This window comes from Botryllus schlosseri, chromosome 3, assembly GCF_051294905.1.
Source record: "Botryllus schlosseri isolate E-star chromosome 3, Bs_hap1, whole genome shotgun sequence".
NCBI classification, from domain to species: Eukaryota; Metazoa; Chordata; class Ascidiacea; order Stolidobranchia; family Styelidae; genus Botryllus; species Botryllus schlosseri.
Window position 1 is genome coordinate 29,039,003 of NC_137238.1, and position 16,101 is coordinate 29,055,103.

General features: G+C 41.2%; 1 protein-coding gene across 1 annotated transcript; it reads left to right on the top strand.

The window, feature by feature from the left end:
- Positions 1–10,648: 10,648 nt before the first annotated feature.
- LOC145435035 (uncharacterized) lies at positions 10,649–15,275 on the top strand. Its single transcript, XM_080312316.1, has 2 exons — positions 10,649–10,911; positions 12,990–15,275. Exons 1-2 carry the CDS (start codon positions 10,649–10,651, stop codon positions 14,230–14,232), a joined length of 1,506 nt encoding a protein of 501 aa, XP_080168442.1. The 3' UTR covers positions 14,233–15,275.
- Positions 15,276–16,101: the final 826 nt, after the last annotated feature.

A 16,101-nucleotide genomic window follows, 5' to 3' on the forward strand; every position in this document is an offset into this window, starting at 1 on the left:
ACTAGTTTACGATGGGATGTTGTGACCGCGAGGTTCACGTTCGCGTTCTGTGAGTGAACCTCAGAGATTTAAAGGTTCATGTTCACAGACGAACCTTGTTATAGGTTCTGCACTGTGAACCTTTTTCATATAGTACAAGTTTTGCTTCAATATAACATCTTTGGCTGAAATTAATTCCATTTCAACTGCGGACCACTCTATACATGGCGCTGGCAGCGTAAAAAATATCAACACTAATCGAGCATGCACCTTGACAATCTCAAAATTTTCTGATCTGAGGTTGACCCGCAATCACACAACATCAAGAGCGAAATACACTACATATATGTAGGGAGTCAGCGAATGACGCTTATTTTACCAATCAATGAAATTGATATCGTTAAGTCTGATGTAAAAAATCTAGCAGGCGGAAGGGGTCAATCTTGAATTCATATGTTTATTGTATCATAAAAACCAAATCCGTGCGATTGGGTTGTTGGCTACTGCTGTATAATTTGTTATTGGGGTAATATCGGTACCTAGTATAGAACCCCGTTTTACACTCTGCTCAATATCAACGTAGCAATACTCAGACGCCGAATACATTGTCTGGTCTGGCCTAGACCGTTAAGATGTAAGCTTATATTCCTGGCAAGCCGTCATCGAAATTGTTGGCAAAGCGATGGAAGATATTGATTTCATGGGATCATTTTATTATTTGATTGCTCCAGTTGATATATTTGGCGACGTTTAAAACGTCAATGTACTTCAGCATTGTGGCATTATGTTGCCCGAGTCGTCGCGAGGCATCGTGTACGTACAATAATACAGGCTATCACTTCACTGAAATGTAGGGTTGAAGTAGCAATATGACGTCACGTGACGTCATGAGGTTCATGTTCGCGTTCACACAGAACCTTTCAAAAAGGCTCGCGTTCACACGAACCAGAACCTTTCAAAGGTTCACACCATCCCTACTGTAAGCTTCGATCACTTCGTTTGCGGTCAATTTATTTGTGAGAGAACAATCGGTGCTTATTAAAACGCACGATTATTGAATGATCGGTAGCTCTAACTGGTTACACCAGCGTTTCGCGTACAATCCGAACATATGCAAGATACACGATTTTCATCGACATCGATTGCTTGATGACTTGAAATTGACTCGTGAATTTTGCTCCGAGTCACGAGTCAATCCACATTTTGTATACGCCGAGTCAAGTCAAGTCAAGTCATTTTAGCAAATTGACTCGAGTCAAGTCAAGTCATACGAAAAAGGTGACTCGAGTCTGACTCGAGTCAAGTCATCACTCGAGTCATCCCAACACTGCGAGACAGATATAGCGAAAGGTGTTTACGTGGTCAGTAATAAAACACTTCCACTTTTTGGAATACGTAAGCCCACTAGACCCAATTACTGAAGTGGTTATGTCTTTAGACCAGGGTAATTCATTATGAATTCGTGTATCGCCAATCACTACTTTGGCTGCGGCTTGGTATGGATTATTATCACGTTCAACGCTATACTACCTACCTTTCAATAACCATCACCAATTCTTGTGGGATTTCATTGCGAGTACATTAGAGGAATTGGGCAATGACTTACCAACGTAGTCACTGAGATTCTTGCATAAGAAGAAAGTAATCACAATGCGTGCTAATCGTTACAGCGGCGCGATTACCACCATATTCACGTGTTTCGTATCTTCAATTATGGTCAATACAGTGAGGATTACTCGCAATGCATATGATAATTCTATGGTTAAATGTTGGGGTGCCGAATTGGACCTTGACGTGCTCAGTCGATCCCACAAAACATGCAGGTACGTGACGGGCAGCTCATCCCGCCATATATTCTTTGCGAAAAAATGTCTGTTAACACCCGTGTACCACCCGCAATATGCAGGTATGAATATGCAGCCTTGTTCACGAAACCATAACCTATAGCTCAGACTTACACCATGGTATAAATCAAACACGACCTCTTAATCAACATAATGCTTGCACGTGGGGACGTTGAAACGTATGCGTTATGCACGGAAGATTTATAGCGAGATGTTCGCTACACCGGCAGAATCGACTATTTAAAGTTTTCAAACTTATTGAGATTTCCGGTGGTATAAGTCAATTGGCAATATATCCAACTATTACTTAAAACATCGACCTTCAATAATTACTACACAATCATTATCGCACTTTGGAGATATGCTGCAGAAACTATAGTCTCGATATGACAGTTTTAGCTTCAGGGTGCGGGATTTTGGCGAGAATGAGGCCTAATTTTGTTGTTATTGTTCCGAACCTTGCCAGGAAAATCACTCGTACTTTGAATTCATTCGCGATGTAGCCTCGAGGGATCTCTCGTCAACGCATCTAGAGAGCATCCAGAGCTAATCTAAAAAACTTCTGTCGAAAGCATAGAACACAAGTGAATAGTATATTCATATTGAAATGAATCCGAATATTTTCGGCTGACACTCGTCAGGGATAATCGTCAGCAACTAGAATCTCTCTGTCTGTCATACCTAGAAGTCTTTTTGTCGGACCAATTTAGATTTCTCGAAATCCAGCCCGGTTATGCAGGGCATACCGATGTCTCTCTGCCTTGATTCGAAGTTTTTACGGATAGCAAAGTCGCCATTCCCAAAATCTCATTTACAGAGACATCAATTGCATTCCTCAGCAGCTCAGTGTTCGAATATTTCTCTGATACTTGACATTGACTGATCCAGGGGGTTTAAAATGGTGCTGAATGCAATTGAGAATGGGCTATGCCAATTAATATTATATATGAGTTGAAAAAGCATTTCTGGTACTTCACACAAACAGGGATACTAAAAATTTGTATGTGCTCGAAACTTTACGAGCTTCAGGGAAACTAAATGGTTACCCACTGAACTTATAAAGCACATTAGTCGTTTTATGGTCTTTCAATAGCCTACCACCTGACCCCCCTTCTTGTCATATAGTAATAAAAATCATTGGTGTTTTACCACGATATATATATACAATTAGATGGTATTCACCGAATGTGGAGGATGCCATGAAGAGAAGACGATAACTTTTGATAGGAATAAGATCTGTCACGATGCCCATTAGTCTTATAATTCGCATGTGAGAGTAGTATCGGAGTGCTGCAGAGCAAATAATAAAATATTATGTAATATCAAATTGTATCGTGAAGAAATCTACAATGGACCGACAAAGAATATTGATATAGACTATCGCTTTAGAAATATATTTACCCGTATTTTACGTGCTTAATATCAGTTCGTTTCCTTTTCGCGGTCAATAATTTCAGTGCGTAAAGTACACTATTTGAAAATTATCTCATCATCGTTTTAACGTGTCTATTTCAATGAAGTGGACTAATTTCCAGCTAATACGTGTCATATCGTTGTTTCGTTTACTGGCGATGTCTTCATCCAAACTCCACCATATGCCCTTGTCAAGATCAAAACAAGTGGAAAAGACATCCTTGCCTCTTCAGGCATACCTGGAACACGGTTTTAGGTCATGTCGGTGTGACGAAATTGGTCTCCGTCAATACTATTATTTCAAAAATGACCGAAATTTCAATTTGAATGACCTCGGCTTCTACTTGTTGGAATTGAGTCAAATTTGGTGTAGGACGTTTTTGTAGGTAGCCTGACGATTTGACAACCATGCCGATGAAATTATTTTCAAGTTTTTTTTAACACCCCTGGTGTTCCTCCACGCTAGTCTGCAAGAATTCACTTTCCCCGTTTTCAGAAGCGGCGTTGGGCGGCTTCAGCCATAACTAATATCCCCAATTTTAGCATTCATATACAGAAATTGGCTAGTATTCATAGAAACAAACAACTATCCATTATATTTTGTGGCATATTCAGAAGTCAATCAGAGCTGCAAGAAGGCTATCTTGGAGCCATATGCGGCTCTGAGAGCCACGGTTGGGATTTAGGTATCACTGATCAAAACCATTACGTGATGATGATGTGATCTCCTCCTTTCCATCAGGGAAGATAATTGGACGCGAGAAAATGTAATCAATGCAATGAAGGCGGCATCTGCGTCGCTTGTATTATCACTGATATACTTCGCGCTCCAAGCCTCCAAGTACTGCCACCGATGAATGGCAAGGAGATACTTCATCAAAGCCGGATCCCTGATCGCATTCGATAAGCACAGCAGAATCCCTCCCGAAAACACTGTCGTTGCCTACGCCATGCTAGATGAACCTGATCTGCGCGATTATTACATCAACGGCGGTATGATAGAGATCGCGCATAAGCATTTTGGCATGGGCGGCGAGTCGAAATGCTGCCTAACGCCACAGATTGCGATTGCGTATATGTCATGTATCATGGCTATCCTGAAGTAGATTGCTACCGCGAAGAGTTGAAGCAGTGTCTCCGATAAGTTAAAATCAACGTATGCACCTATGCACTTGTGCAAATCCATTTGCCACCGTGCCAATTCGTGAATGCGCCAGAGGTAGCCCGAGAATGTTTCAAGCGCTATGCTAATAAGGTAGAATACTGGCGTTTGGATGTCGGCGACAACTATAGTTAACTCACACGAGCACCAATAAGATCTACATTCTAAACTAATGTACCACGGGTTCCAGTCAACCTTATCTCTTGGCACTATACATGACAGCAACTATGATCTTCTGGAAGCAAAAGCAACAAGCTTTTTCGACGCATGCCATGCTGGTCAAAGATATCGATTTGTTGGCATGCGCTGTGAATCATGCTCAATGCGCAAGCATTTCCACATCGCATAGACCTAACTTATCCGAGACCCGCTTCCAATTACCCCTGAAACGGGGAAGAATATATCTACTTTTCATGAATTGCTTCAAAGGTCACTTTTGTACTCCTTGTTCATCACAGTTCAAGTATTTTATGATTTTGTCGGGCAATAAATATTGCGTTCGTTCATCCATCAGATCTATGCTTAGGTTTATATATTGCGTGGAAATGTCCATTGAACCTTAGGAAGCAAATATACTATTGGACAGCCTAGCATTTTTATATAGATATATCTGATGATTAGAGACAGGGTGGTCTTTATTTTTGTACTCATTGCCTGATCATTGTATAGGCTACTACAAGTCTCGATTGATCTTGCTGCTCAATAATATGCGCTACGTGGCAATGCCAGCTACGTGAAATGAAGTGATATCAACCTAACCGTTGCTGATATCTTACTTTCTCAAAAACAACCATTCTCCGCTATTCTTGTGAAGTCAATGACAAGAACAACTCGGGATGTAGCCTATCGGAAAGTAAGACAATTGAACTAGCTCACTGCCGCTTTGAAGTTGTAAACCATATGTACGCAGGCATGTACGCTTCGATCGCACACGGTAAGTCCCCATTCGCGACTTGGGTATAAGGAAAGGTGGTTACGTCGTCAGTCTCCGTAATAAAATAGTTCTGCTTTTTGAAGTACTTAAGAATTATACTAGTCCTACCTGCTGAAGTGGCTTTGTCTTTAGACCAGGGCAATTCATTTTAAATTCGTGATACCTGAGTATCACCAATCACTTCTTTGACTGCGTCTTGGTATATGGACCATTATCACCAGAGGTGGTCAGTAACGCAGTACTTCTACATTTTGGAAGTACTCAAGTAGTTTTCCTCTACTTCTGGTACTTACTCAAGTAGTTCTGATTTTCTCTGCTTCTACTTCGTAATATTTTGTGATCTACTTACTTACTTTTTGCTATTTTCAGTTTGTCAAGTAGAAGTTGTTTAATCCACGGCTATGGAAGATAGGGTGAGGAATTTCTAGGCCGTTTTCACGGAGTACCAACATTTAATTTCCATAAAAGTTGAGTAAAGCCCAGAATCAGTTGAGTAAAGCCCAGTCAGAAATTTTGTTGTGCTTCGCGCACAGTAGTTATGGAGTGATATATATGTTTCAACGAAAGTATCAGTGAATATAATTTAGGTGCCGGATTGCTTATGGTTCTGCTCACACCGCATAGACGCGCATATCAAATATATTTCATCACAGTAAATATGGCCCACCATAACGTTTGAAACTACCGTTTCGCAATATAGCAATTACCTATAATATCGTAATCTAGCAGCCCATGATGTGTCCTGCTAGTCTGGAAAGTCTGGCTCTTTTTAACGTTACATTTATTTTAGCAGATCCCCTTTGAAGCTTCAGGTACAAAATACATGAAATATGTTTCCACTTTTTAGAATTGGTACTTGCATTTCACGTTCAATTTCGACTATCATACAGTTCTCTTTTCTGCAGAACATACATGTTGAAGCGTAAAAGCAAGTGTAGTAATGCCTCTATTTTCCGAAAGTGAAGCTACACTAAATATAAATTTTACATTCCACAAATTGTTATTAACGTATACTAATCGCGAAAAGTGTTGAAACCCTAAAAGATACAACTTGTCCGTATTGCTCTTCGCCTAAAGTTAGGCCCTTATAATATGAACTTTCTTGACTACTTTGACGACATGTCACATACTATACGCTATAATACCTATCTTTCAATAATCATTGCCACTCATCGTGAGATTACATTTTTAGTACATTAGAGGTTCAGCGATATTATCACGGGGATTTCTACGATGACTTACCAATAGGGCTGCATTCAAAACAAAAATAAATTAAAACAAACATGTCTAAAACAAGGCCCTTGTTTAAAGCATGTTTTGCATTGTTTTTTAAGCCGTGCCGTCGCGAATATTCAGTTGTGAAGTCAGAGTGGATTGACATTGACAATTGGAAAAACAGAGTAAGCATAGCTCGCTTGACCGAATATATACGTACTATAGTTGATGAACCGACTATTTTGAGGGTTCCCACCATCCCCACTCGTGTACGTAAGATTTATCGAGTGATACTCCTGCGTATAGGCTCATACAACTTGTTTTTGGAAAGTATTTACAGAACAATGGCATAATCTTACAACTTGAAAAAGCAAATTTTTTGTAAAAAGCCTTTATTTGAAACGCTGCTTAAAACATGTTTAAAATCGTGTTTTAAACAACCGTTTGTTTAAAATGCAACCCTAGTAACCAACGTAGTCAATGAGATTCTTGCATATCCCGTACGAAAAAATTTTTCACTATATCCGTGCTAATCGCTACACCGGTGCGATCGCCACAATATTTACGTGGGCCGTATCTTCAATTATAGTCGATACAGTGATGATTACAAGCACTGCATACGATATAATGCTATGGGCATGCTTGGCAAATGTTGCGGCACCGAATTGAACCTATACTTGCTCAGTCGATGCGGACTGCGTTTCGATCCCAGAAAACATGCATGTATGGCAGGTCATTCCGTCATATACTTTTAGCAAAAAATGTGTATTAACACTTACGTATACCAGTGATATACCGGTAATAAAATGCAGCCTTGTACACCAAACCTACCTCAGACTTACACCGAGGTATAAATTAAACACGACATTTCAATCCAAATAATGCGCTGACTATGGGCACGTAAGATTTATAACCACGGGCTTGGTTTTCGAGTAACACCCTTTGGGTGTGAATTCGTCTTCTATTCGCTGTGAGCGTACTTTCACGGATGAAATGATGTACACCGATCTAACAGGACATTCACCACGGATTGACGTTGCGGAAAAGATCGTCAGGAAGGCAACATGTTCGCAACACAGAGGGAATCGACTTTTTAAAGTGTTCAAACTTATTGAGATTTCCTGCGGTGCATGTCAACTGGCAATACATCAACCTCTGACTTGAAAGATCGTCCTTCAGGCTTCTATACTTACAAAAATATAATTATCACACGTTGAAAATATGCAGCAGAAACTATATAGTCTCGATATGACAGTTTTAGCTTCAGGGTGTGGGATTTTGGCGAGAATGCGGCTTCATTTTCCTGTTATTGTTCCGAATCTTGTCAGGAGAATCACTCGTACTTTGAATTCATACGCGTTATAGCCTCGAGGGATCGCTCGTTAACGAATTCTAGAGAGCAGCCAGAGCTAATCTGAAAGTCTTCTGCCGAAAGCATTGCACACAGGTGGCGTATTTAACCATGTTGTGTTATTGCTTCTACGGAGTGTCGTTTCAGAGCATGCATCGACAACTTACGAAATGCTTAGAACTGCAAGTATTGAGTATAGGTGATGGGATGGATAAATTTGTAATATGACCTAGCGCTGTCTGATGTTGAAACTTTGCTATAAGTATTTGATATTTGGTTTCTAAATGGTAAGGTCTCAAGCATTTTTGGGAAAGGTTTAGCAAAAAATGACTTACATAGTAATTCAATTTCAAATAGACCGCCGCATTGCGATCGAGAAGTTTAAGGTGTCTTAAGACTTTATCACAATGGGCTTTGAGAAACACAGAACTTTAATATTACAACAAACAATATGTTGATATTGTCAAATTTATTCCAATCGGAGCTTTGCAACTGACTCTGATCATGATCGAATGTCAAAAAATGCGATTGACCCAATTCGAAATATAAAAATGATTTTTTGATGTTACCATAATGATTTCCAATACCATCCGTTGGAATTGTAGGAATAGCCTATTATTTGAGATAAAGTTCTAGAGGGTTTCGTAAATATAAGAAATTACTTTGTGATTTTAGTATGGACCAAAAATAGTGGGATTCATAGTCTCGAAATGCGCAGAGACTGGAACAAAACAATAAGGGCAGAAATAACAGCTACTGTTTGACTTATGAGCTCGCCAAAGTATAGCTGAATGCAGCATGCTATAGACATCCCTCTATCTGATGATTATTGACTGTAACCTCACTACTTCTTTCGTAGGATGGTGCTCTATAAGTCCATGGGTGTAAAAATATGTGTATCCGTTAGATTTGCATGATAGCGCTGGGTGTAAATTAGGTCTGACTCATTTTGAACCTTCGGAAGCGGTGTGAGAGCATATTTCGGTACCTGAAAGTGCCGTTCACCCGATTTACACCTCATATTAAGGTGAAAATCTGATGAATACACCTATTTTACCGTCCATGATTTACAGTGCGGAGAGTAATGGTATGTTATTGAAATTATGAAGTGGCCCCTGACTGTTTCTGTTCCTTGAAGTATTAGCCGAATATTAGCTGTTGCATCATCCTAATAGTCTAAATTTTCCAATTCCAACGTATGTTCATTTTCACTATGTTAGGACTATTGGGGTCATTCTTCATCATTTAAGTAGTGAAGATATGGTGGGTTTCGATCATACGGAGGTGAAAGATGCGACCGTGCAAGACTCACAAAATGGGCAAAGTGAAAGTCACCCAGCAACGTTCCAGGTTGAAGTTCCACTCGCACGCAGGCAGCAAGTATTGACTCGTTGCGAAGGTGTATCGGCAGATAATCTCGTCTCATTGCGGAAGTCGAAGGCATGGATTTCTCGCCTTGGAGGAGCTGAGATTATTATTGGGGTTTCGTCAGTAATCTTGCAAATATTCCCGGTGGCCGTAGTTGCAGAAAGCAGGAGAGATCGAGCTTGGGGATACTCGGAGTATGACGACCGCTACGCCGCCTTGACTTATGTCTCGCCCGGTATCTTAAGCGGGGTGCTCGCGATTGTTACGGGAATCCTGGGTGTCTGCATGAAGGCCGGCTATTCACGACGCATGCATTATGCGACGACGTTCTTCACCATTGTAACCGCAGCAATAGCGTTCACCACTGTTTGCGTATCAGGAACGTCAGCCGGATTGACCTTGAATGTGGCATTGATTGTGATTCACGCATTTTTAGCTGTGTTGAATTTTGCGTTGGCGTGTATCGCGATTGTACATAGCATGTTGTGCTGTAGCCGGGCTGGTATGAGTCAGAATTTGGGGTCTTACCAGGTATTGGCAAATGCCTCCTATGCGAATCATGCTCCCGCTGATCAATACCCCGAAGTGTCTAATATATTTCAACGGCATCCGCTTCAATACGTGCAAGCTCCGATTGGACATACATTCCCGATGTATGCCCAGCAACACCAGTTAATACATCAGGGACACCCTATGCCGTGTCATTATATACCTCAGCCGATAGGCAGAACCCAACAAATATCTAATTACCCGCCGCCCCAAGCGATAAGAAGCACTCCAGTAGGGTATAATCACCCGCCAACGGAAATGACACAACCTCCGACCTATGCCAGCTTGGTTTCGCATGGTTTATCAATTTAAAATGCGTCTCTTATCATATCTTTCTTTTTAATTAGCTGAAAATGTAAAGTATATATGCTGACTGTACAGATATGCTATCACCACCGTTATCCTAAAATGCATGGAAACCTTATAGGTCTCAGAGTTTGTTGTGGGGTTTAATTCATCTTCCTCTCCAATCCGGCAACTTACTGAACTTAGGTTTACAGTTTATACTGTTTTATGATAAATTGCTATGTTTCGATATACCGAACTGCAAGATGTTATTGCTATACGAACGCACGTTAAAGTCAGTGATACAATTAGGGTTGCATTTAAAACAAAAGTATTGGAAAGTATTTACGCAATTATGGCATAATTATACAACTTTTTTTAAAAGGCCTTTATTTAAAACACTGTTTAAAACATGTTTGAAACTAAGTGTTTGTTTCAAATGCAACCCTAGTTATAATGCTCGCCGTTCGCAATTTGAATATTTTCTTATAATGTTTCAGTTCTATTAAATAGCAAATTTTACTGCACTAAGCCGAAGCATTTTGGATATGCATGACGGACAAGACCAGGCTAGTCGGAATGCTGCTCAGCTACCGCCGAATATTCATCCGTCACCAGCGCCCCCGCCATCAGGACAACAAGTCTATAGAGCCCGTGAAACGAATGCTGATCTGAGGCTGAAGCAAAACATTGCGATATTTCGAATCGGCATTGCGGAAATGGTGATAGGAGGATTGTCGCTCTCTCTTTCAATCATTCCGTTAATTCTTGTGATTCAAGGAGCTCTGGATGGAGCTTACACATATTTAAGGTATATTGCATCATTTTATATTTGCATCAATACCATAGAGACGGTCAATAATTAAGTACTTCTAGTTTTGCAGAGTATCTAGGTATGTTGCCTAAAACTTGACTACTTACTCCATTGGTGATGATCTAGAATAGTGGTTCTCATCCTGGAGGTGCGCCCCCCTTCGGAGGGGGAGAGGGGCGTGAAAGCATCTGAAGAGGGCGCGAAGAAGCGGTCAACTGAAAACGATTTACCTCCAATTCACGCGTGTTGCTCTATATAGGCTATAGACCGAATTTCATATTTTTGAATTCTCTCATCAACATTCATAACCTTCCATGCCATCAAACAATCTGTTGGGGCTGCTAGCCTCCAGGTTGGGTTTTGTGATATGACGATAAGGGGGCGCGAAATTTCTCACTATCATAAAGGAGGGCGTGTCGAAAAAAAGGTTGAGAACCACTGATCTAGAATCTAGATATCTTCTGCATTTATTTACGCAGATTTCAGGCTGAGCTATACCGGCTTGTGATATATTGGTTCCTAATAAGTTAAAAGTAGTTGTGTATTTTGTTTGTGTTTATGAGTGAAATGTCATTAGAACGACTTGGGCTTACCTCTATATTACGGTAAATATAGATTTTTGAACCTTTGGCTATTTCTATTGCCATTCGTATAAGATCTGGAATAAAATGGATCGTATCATTCAGCCATTACTCAACAGTCATTGCCGCTATATTTTTGGGCATTTCCAATGGACCTTCCTGTAAGCCACAGGAAATGTACCAATAGTCTCATTCAGGCAATGGCAGATTATACTACTCTGGCTCCTTACTACCATGCTGTGACGTCATGAATATTGCACATACCTCTTATTCCCGATACCGAAATCTCTCTTAAGGTATGATATAGTGTCCTATACGGTGTTGGCCCCAGCAAATCTCACGGTTCAGTGAAATTAGTCTACGTAACACTTTGCAATTGGCTACAGGCAATTTGACGGTAATTTTTGACCGGCTTGCTGACCGCGACATTTTATAAAACAGGTATCAATCAAAAGCTACCGCGGTACTGATTGCAAGAATATACCTTTTATTCTGCTCTTGGCCCTGCAACCCTTCCCCCCACCCCCCCCCAAAAATCAGGCTCGAATGTTGCATTGTAATGGAGTTCGGTATAGTGACGCAATCATGCCGTCCGAGCAGATCAGGACAAAGTGCTAGAGAGTGAGAGTGCGAATGCTCAATCGTCCGCGCAACAAAGGCCAATACGGATGCGGTTTGCGCTCCTTTTCACCTGCTCCTAGACGGCATCGTTGTGTCACAATACCAAACTCCGTTACAATGCAATATTCGAGGCTGATTTTGCGGGGTTCCAGGACCGTGAGCACAATAAATTTAACATTTTCGCAATCAGTAACGCGGTAGTGTTCGATTGACGCCCGTTTTATCAAATTTCGCGCTCGGCAAGCCGGTCAAAAATTACCGTCAAATTGCCTTTAGCCAAATGTCGACGTAAACCATTTTCACTGAGCAGTGAGGTTTGCTTGTGTCCACACAATATAGGACACTATGGTGATATCAACTCATTATAGCCATATTGCATCTGCGAGCCCGCCGATTCACTGCCTAAAGTAAAGTATATGCGACCCTTCAACCACGGTTGCCCGACATATGAGCATAGGACACATCAGCGTGCGTCCCTTCAGCATGTGACTGTATAACCAAAAAACTTACCCTAAATCGAAACATAGCCCTGACATTAACCCTTATATATATCCTAACCTAAAGCCTAACCCTAACCTAACCATAAATCCAACCCTAACCTACCCCTAACCCGTAATTTAACCCACATGCTCATGTGTCGCATGCCTTAATTGTCGCATGCCGACGTGTCGCATGCTGTATTGTCGCACGCTCATATGTCCACGGACCTTCAACCACATCCATTTGTGAAACTAGTGACTAGTCGAATTTTCCAATTTTTCATTATTTTTACATCCACTCGAAGCAGTTGTGACCTGTGTCATGGAAACTGCTAATTGTACTTGTAATTGAGTTGGAATTGATGTCTCTGATTCTACGTTTATATGTAAATAGTGACCCGGATGACCCGCAACGTGCGTACACAGTTATCGCGCCGGGATTTTGGGGAGGCCTGCTCACTATGATCGCGGGAATTCTCGGATACGGCACAAAGGGCGACCAGTCTCAATCCATGTACCTGGCCAACATGATTTTTGCTTGTTTTCTCGCAGTCGCCGCGAGCGCTTCGTGCGTCGTTGCTGGCTTGATAGTTGGTGTGTCTGCCGGTGGTTTATCAGGAGTACATGCCGTCCATATCTTGATATCCATGCTGAATGCGGCCGCAGCGCTGGTTGCGGTAGTCCACGCTTTACTCACATGGAACAAGGCTACATCGGATGTTCCGCCACCAACGAATGGGCACGAATTTAATATGCACACCGTCCCCGCCGTTGGATATCATTATGCGACTGACGCGACGCCGAACCTCGGCTCTCATGTGAACATGCCACAGACATCGACGCAGCCATACGTGGGCGTCAACAACGGGCAACACCTACCGCCGTACTCGGGTCTGAGTGAACATCCGCTGCTGATAAACAAGGCTACGATATTTCGCATTGGCATCGCAGAGATAGCTATTGGCGGACTGTCGATTATCCTAACCATAATCCCTCTAGCAATCACTGGTAAATCAATAGAACACTTTTTGCAATATAGCGATGATCATATCGAGAGTGATTGGGACACTTTTTATTTGACCCACGATCGCTTTGCCTATGCATCGCCCGGTATTTGGGGCGGGATATTTTCTATTGTTACGGGCATTTTGGCTGTATTTGTGAAGTCGTATCACTCAAGATGTATGTATATTGCGAATATGACTTTGGCCATTATCACCGCATGCGTCGTATTCACTTCCTGCGTTATATCGGGATTTGCGGCCGCATTGTCCTTTTACTCGTCCTGGTTGATTGCGGTGCACGTCATTATATCTTTACTCAATTTCGCGTCCATGATTATCGTAATTATACACGCCGCACGCTGCTGTAGCGGCGCAACCCACCAGAACCATCCGCCCGCGAATTATGTCAGCACACATACGCCGTATCCGTCCTCGGGAATATACCATTCGCAGCCGACATACGTCCAGAGTATGAATAACCTGCCGGTCATGCCTCAAAATGTTTCAGAGTTCAATAACGGCGCTCACGTGAGAATGGCACCAACTTTGATGTCACAGGGACCATATGCCAACGACCCTCCCTCACTTGTTTCTCAAAACAACGCGTCTCCCAGTGCAGTTCAAACCGCATGATACGTCCCAGTGGTTAAGCAACTGGTGGCGATTCGCCTTCTGATGTCTCGTTAACAAATGATCGTTTATAAGCCATTTTATTATTGTTCGTGAGCGTATTTCACGAAATTTGTACTCTGATCATATTTGATTTTGTTACACATTGTACGTAAATGGATGGAAAAGAAATGCATCAATCAAATATTCCCCAACCTAAAATTTACCTCTTAAAAATACGCCCCGTCAATAAACTTTAGTAAGACTTTGTTTCGTAAGGAACCGATGCTATAGATTTTCATTTCCGTAATTGGGAAAGTAAGTAAATCTTCGCTCCATGGTAGGGTTACCATACGTCCTCATACGTCCTTTAGGTGGATATTTGAAGAAATGTCCTTCCTTCGCCCAAATATCCTCCTTTTGGACTATTTGTCCCCCTTCATAGCCTAAAATGCCCAAAAATACCACGAAAGACTTTTAATTCTGGCGCTATATACAGACGATTGGTTACGCGGGGATGAAATCTTAAAATGTCATTTCTTTAGTAAACACTCACAATCTAAGGAGAAAGCGGGTATTTCGGGAGCCAAATCGGGAAAAAAATGACCTTTATCAGTCAACCCAATGAAATCTGCTTCATAAATATGGTTTTATATCCCGCTTCAGTAGCTTTTGGAGCCCGTGAAAAGTGTCATTGTTACGTTATCTCAATATATGGTAACCCTACTCTCTGAATTTTGACCTAGTGACATTTCACCAACTGTTATTTGGCTTGATGTTCGAAAGTTGTGTCTCAAACGTTGCTTTCAAATATACTGGATTTTCGAATTGAGAGTGGATTAGTGCAGTCGCCTTTGCGAACGTTTGTTTCAACGATCAAGCCCAACTGATAAATCGTCATGCATACGCAATTCAAGACCCAAGCAACATTGCGACATAGCATGATGTTCCTGTTGTTGTTTCAGTATTAATGGTGTTACGGCAGCTGTGTCCGTTTTACACGTATAGCAGATATTCTTTTTGATGATCCTGAGCTCTCGGCTAGATAAACCTCAATCACTCACAGGTATTGTTATTTGTTATATACCCACAGTAGGTCTTGAACCTGCAACACATTTCTGTTCCAGCATGGGAATGCGTTACCATGATAATCGCCAACTCCGTCATGTCAGAGAAAACACTGCTATGCATTTATTTAAAAAAAATCCGAGCAACTCTTATCCAGTACCTTAATACCTCATGTAAAAATTCGAATATGACGCTCATATAACGCCTGATGAAAGATGCACAGCGAATGAAATTATTATTTTACATGTGATTTATTATGTTGGTATCCTGTAGCCAATTAAAATATCTATCACAAATGGTTACGAATGGTTAGTATTTTGTACGAGAGGGATGCTGTTTACTTTACGAAATAAGACGTGCCGACAGTGCCAGTGTCACTCAAATCAGGGACTGATTTGAATCAACGAAAATGCGTATAAGATGATTGCTAGAAGCCGATGCCGCCAAAGGAGCCAGTTCTCCAGTAACTCCAGCAGAAGTAATAATACCATCGTAAATAGCCACTCAATTACAAGTCAACAAGACATGTTTCAACTTCAAGGAAAAGTAGAATTTATGGCAGTTTTGAAATTAAATATCTTCATGGGGCAATATGCTCCGTCTAGTTAATCGAAGTTGATTCTTTTCCGAATGACGGGAGCATCTAGGGTTGCATTTAAAACAAAAATCAATTTGAAACAAACATATTTAGTACATGGCCCTTGTTTAGAACATGTTTTTATTGTGTTTTTTTTATCTAGTCATGACGTCACAAATCATAAGTTTGACGTCAAAATGGAGTGACATTGACACTTGAAAATGTAGGGTAAATGCGGCTCCTTCGAC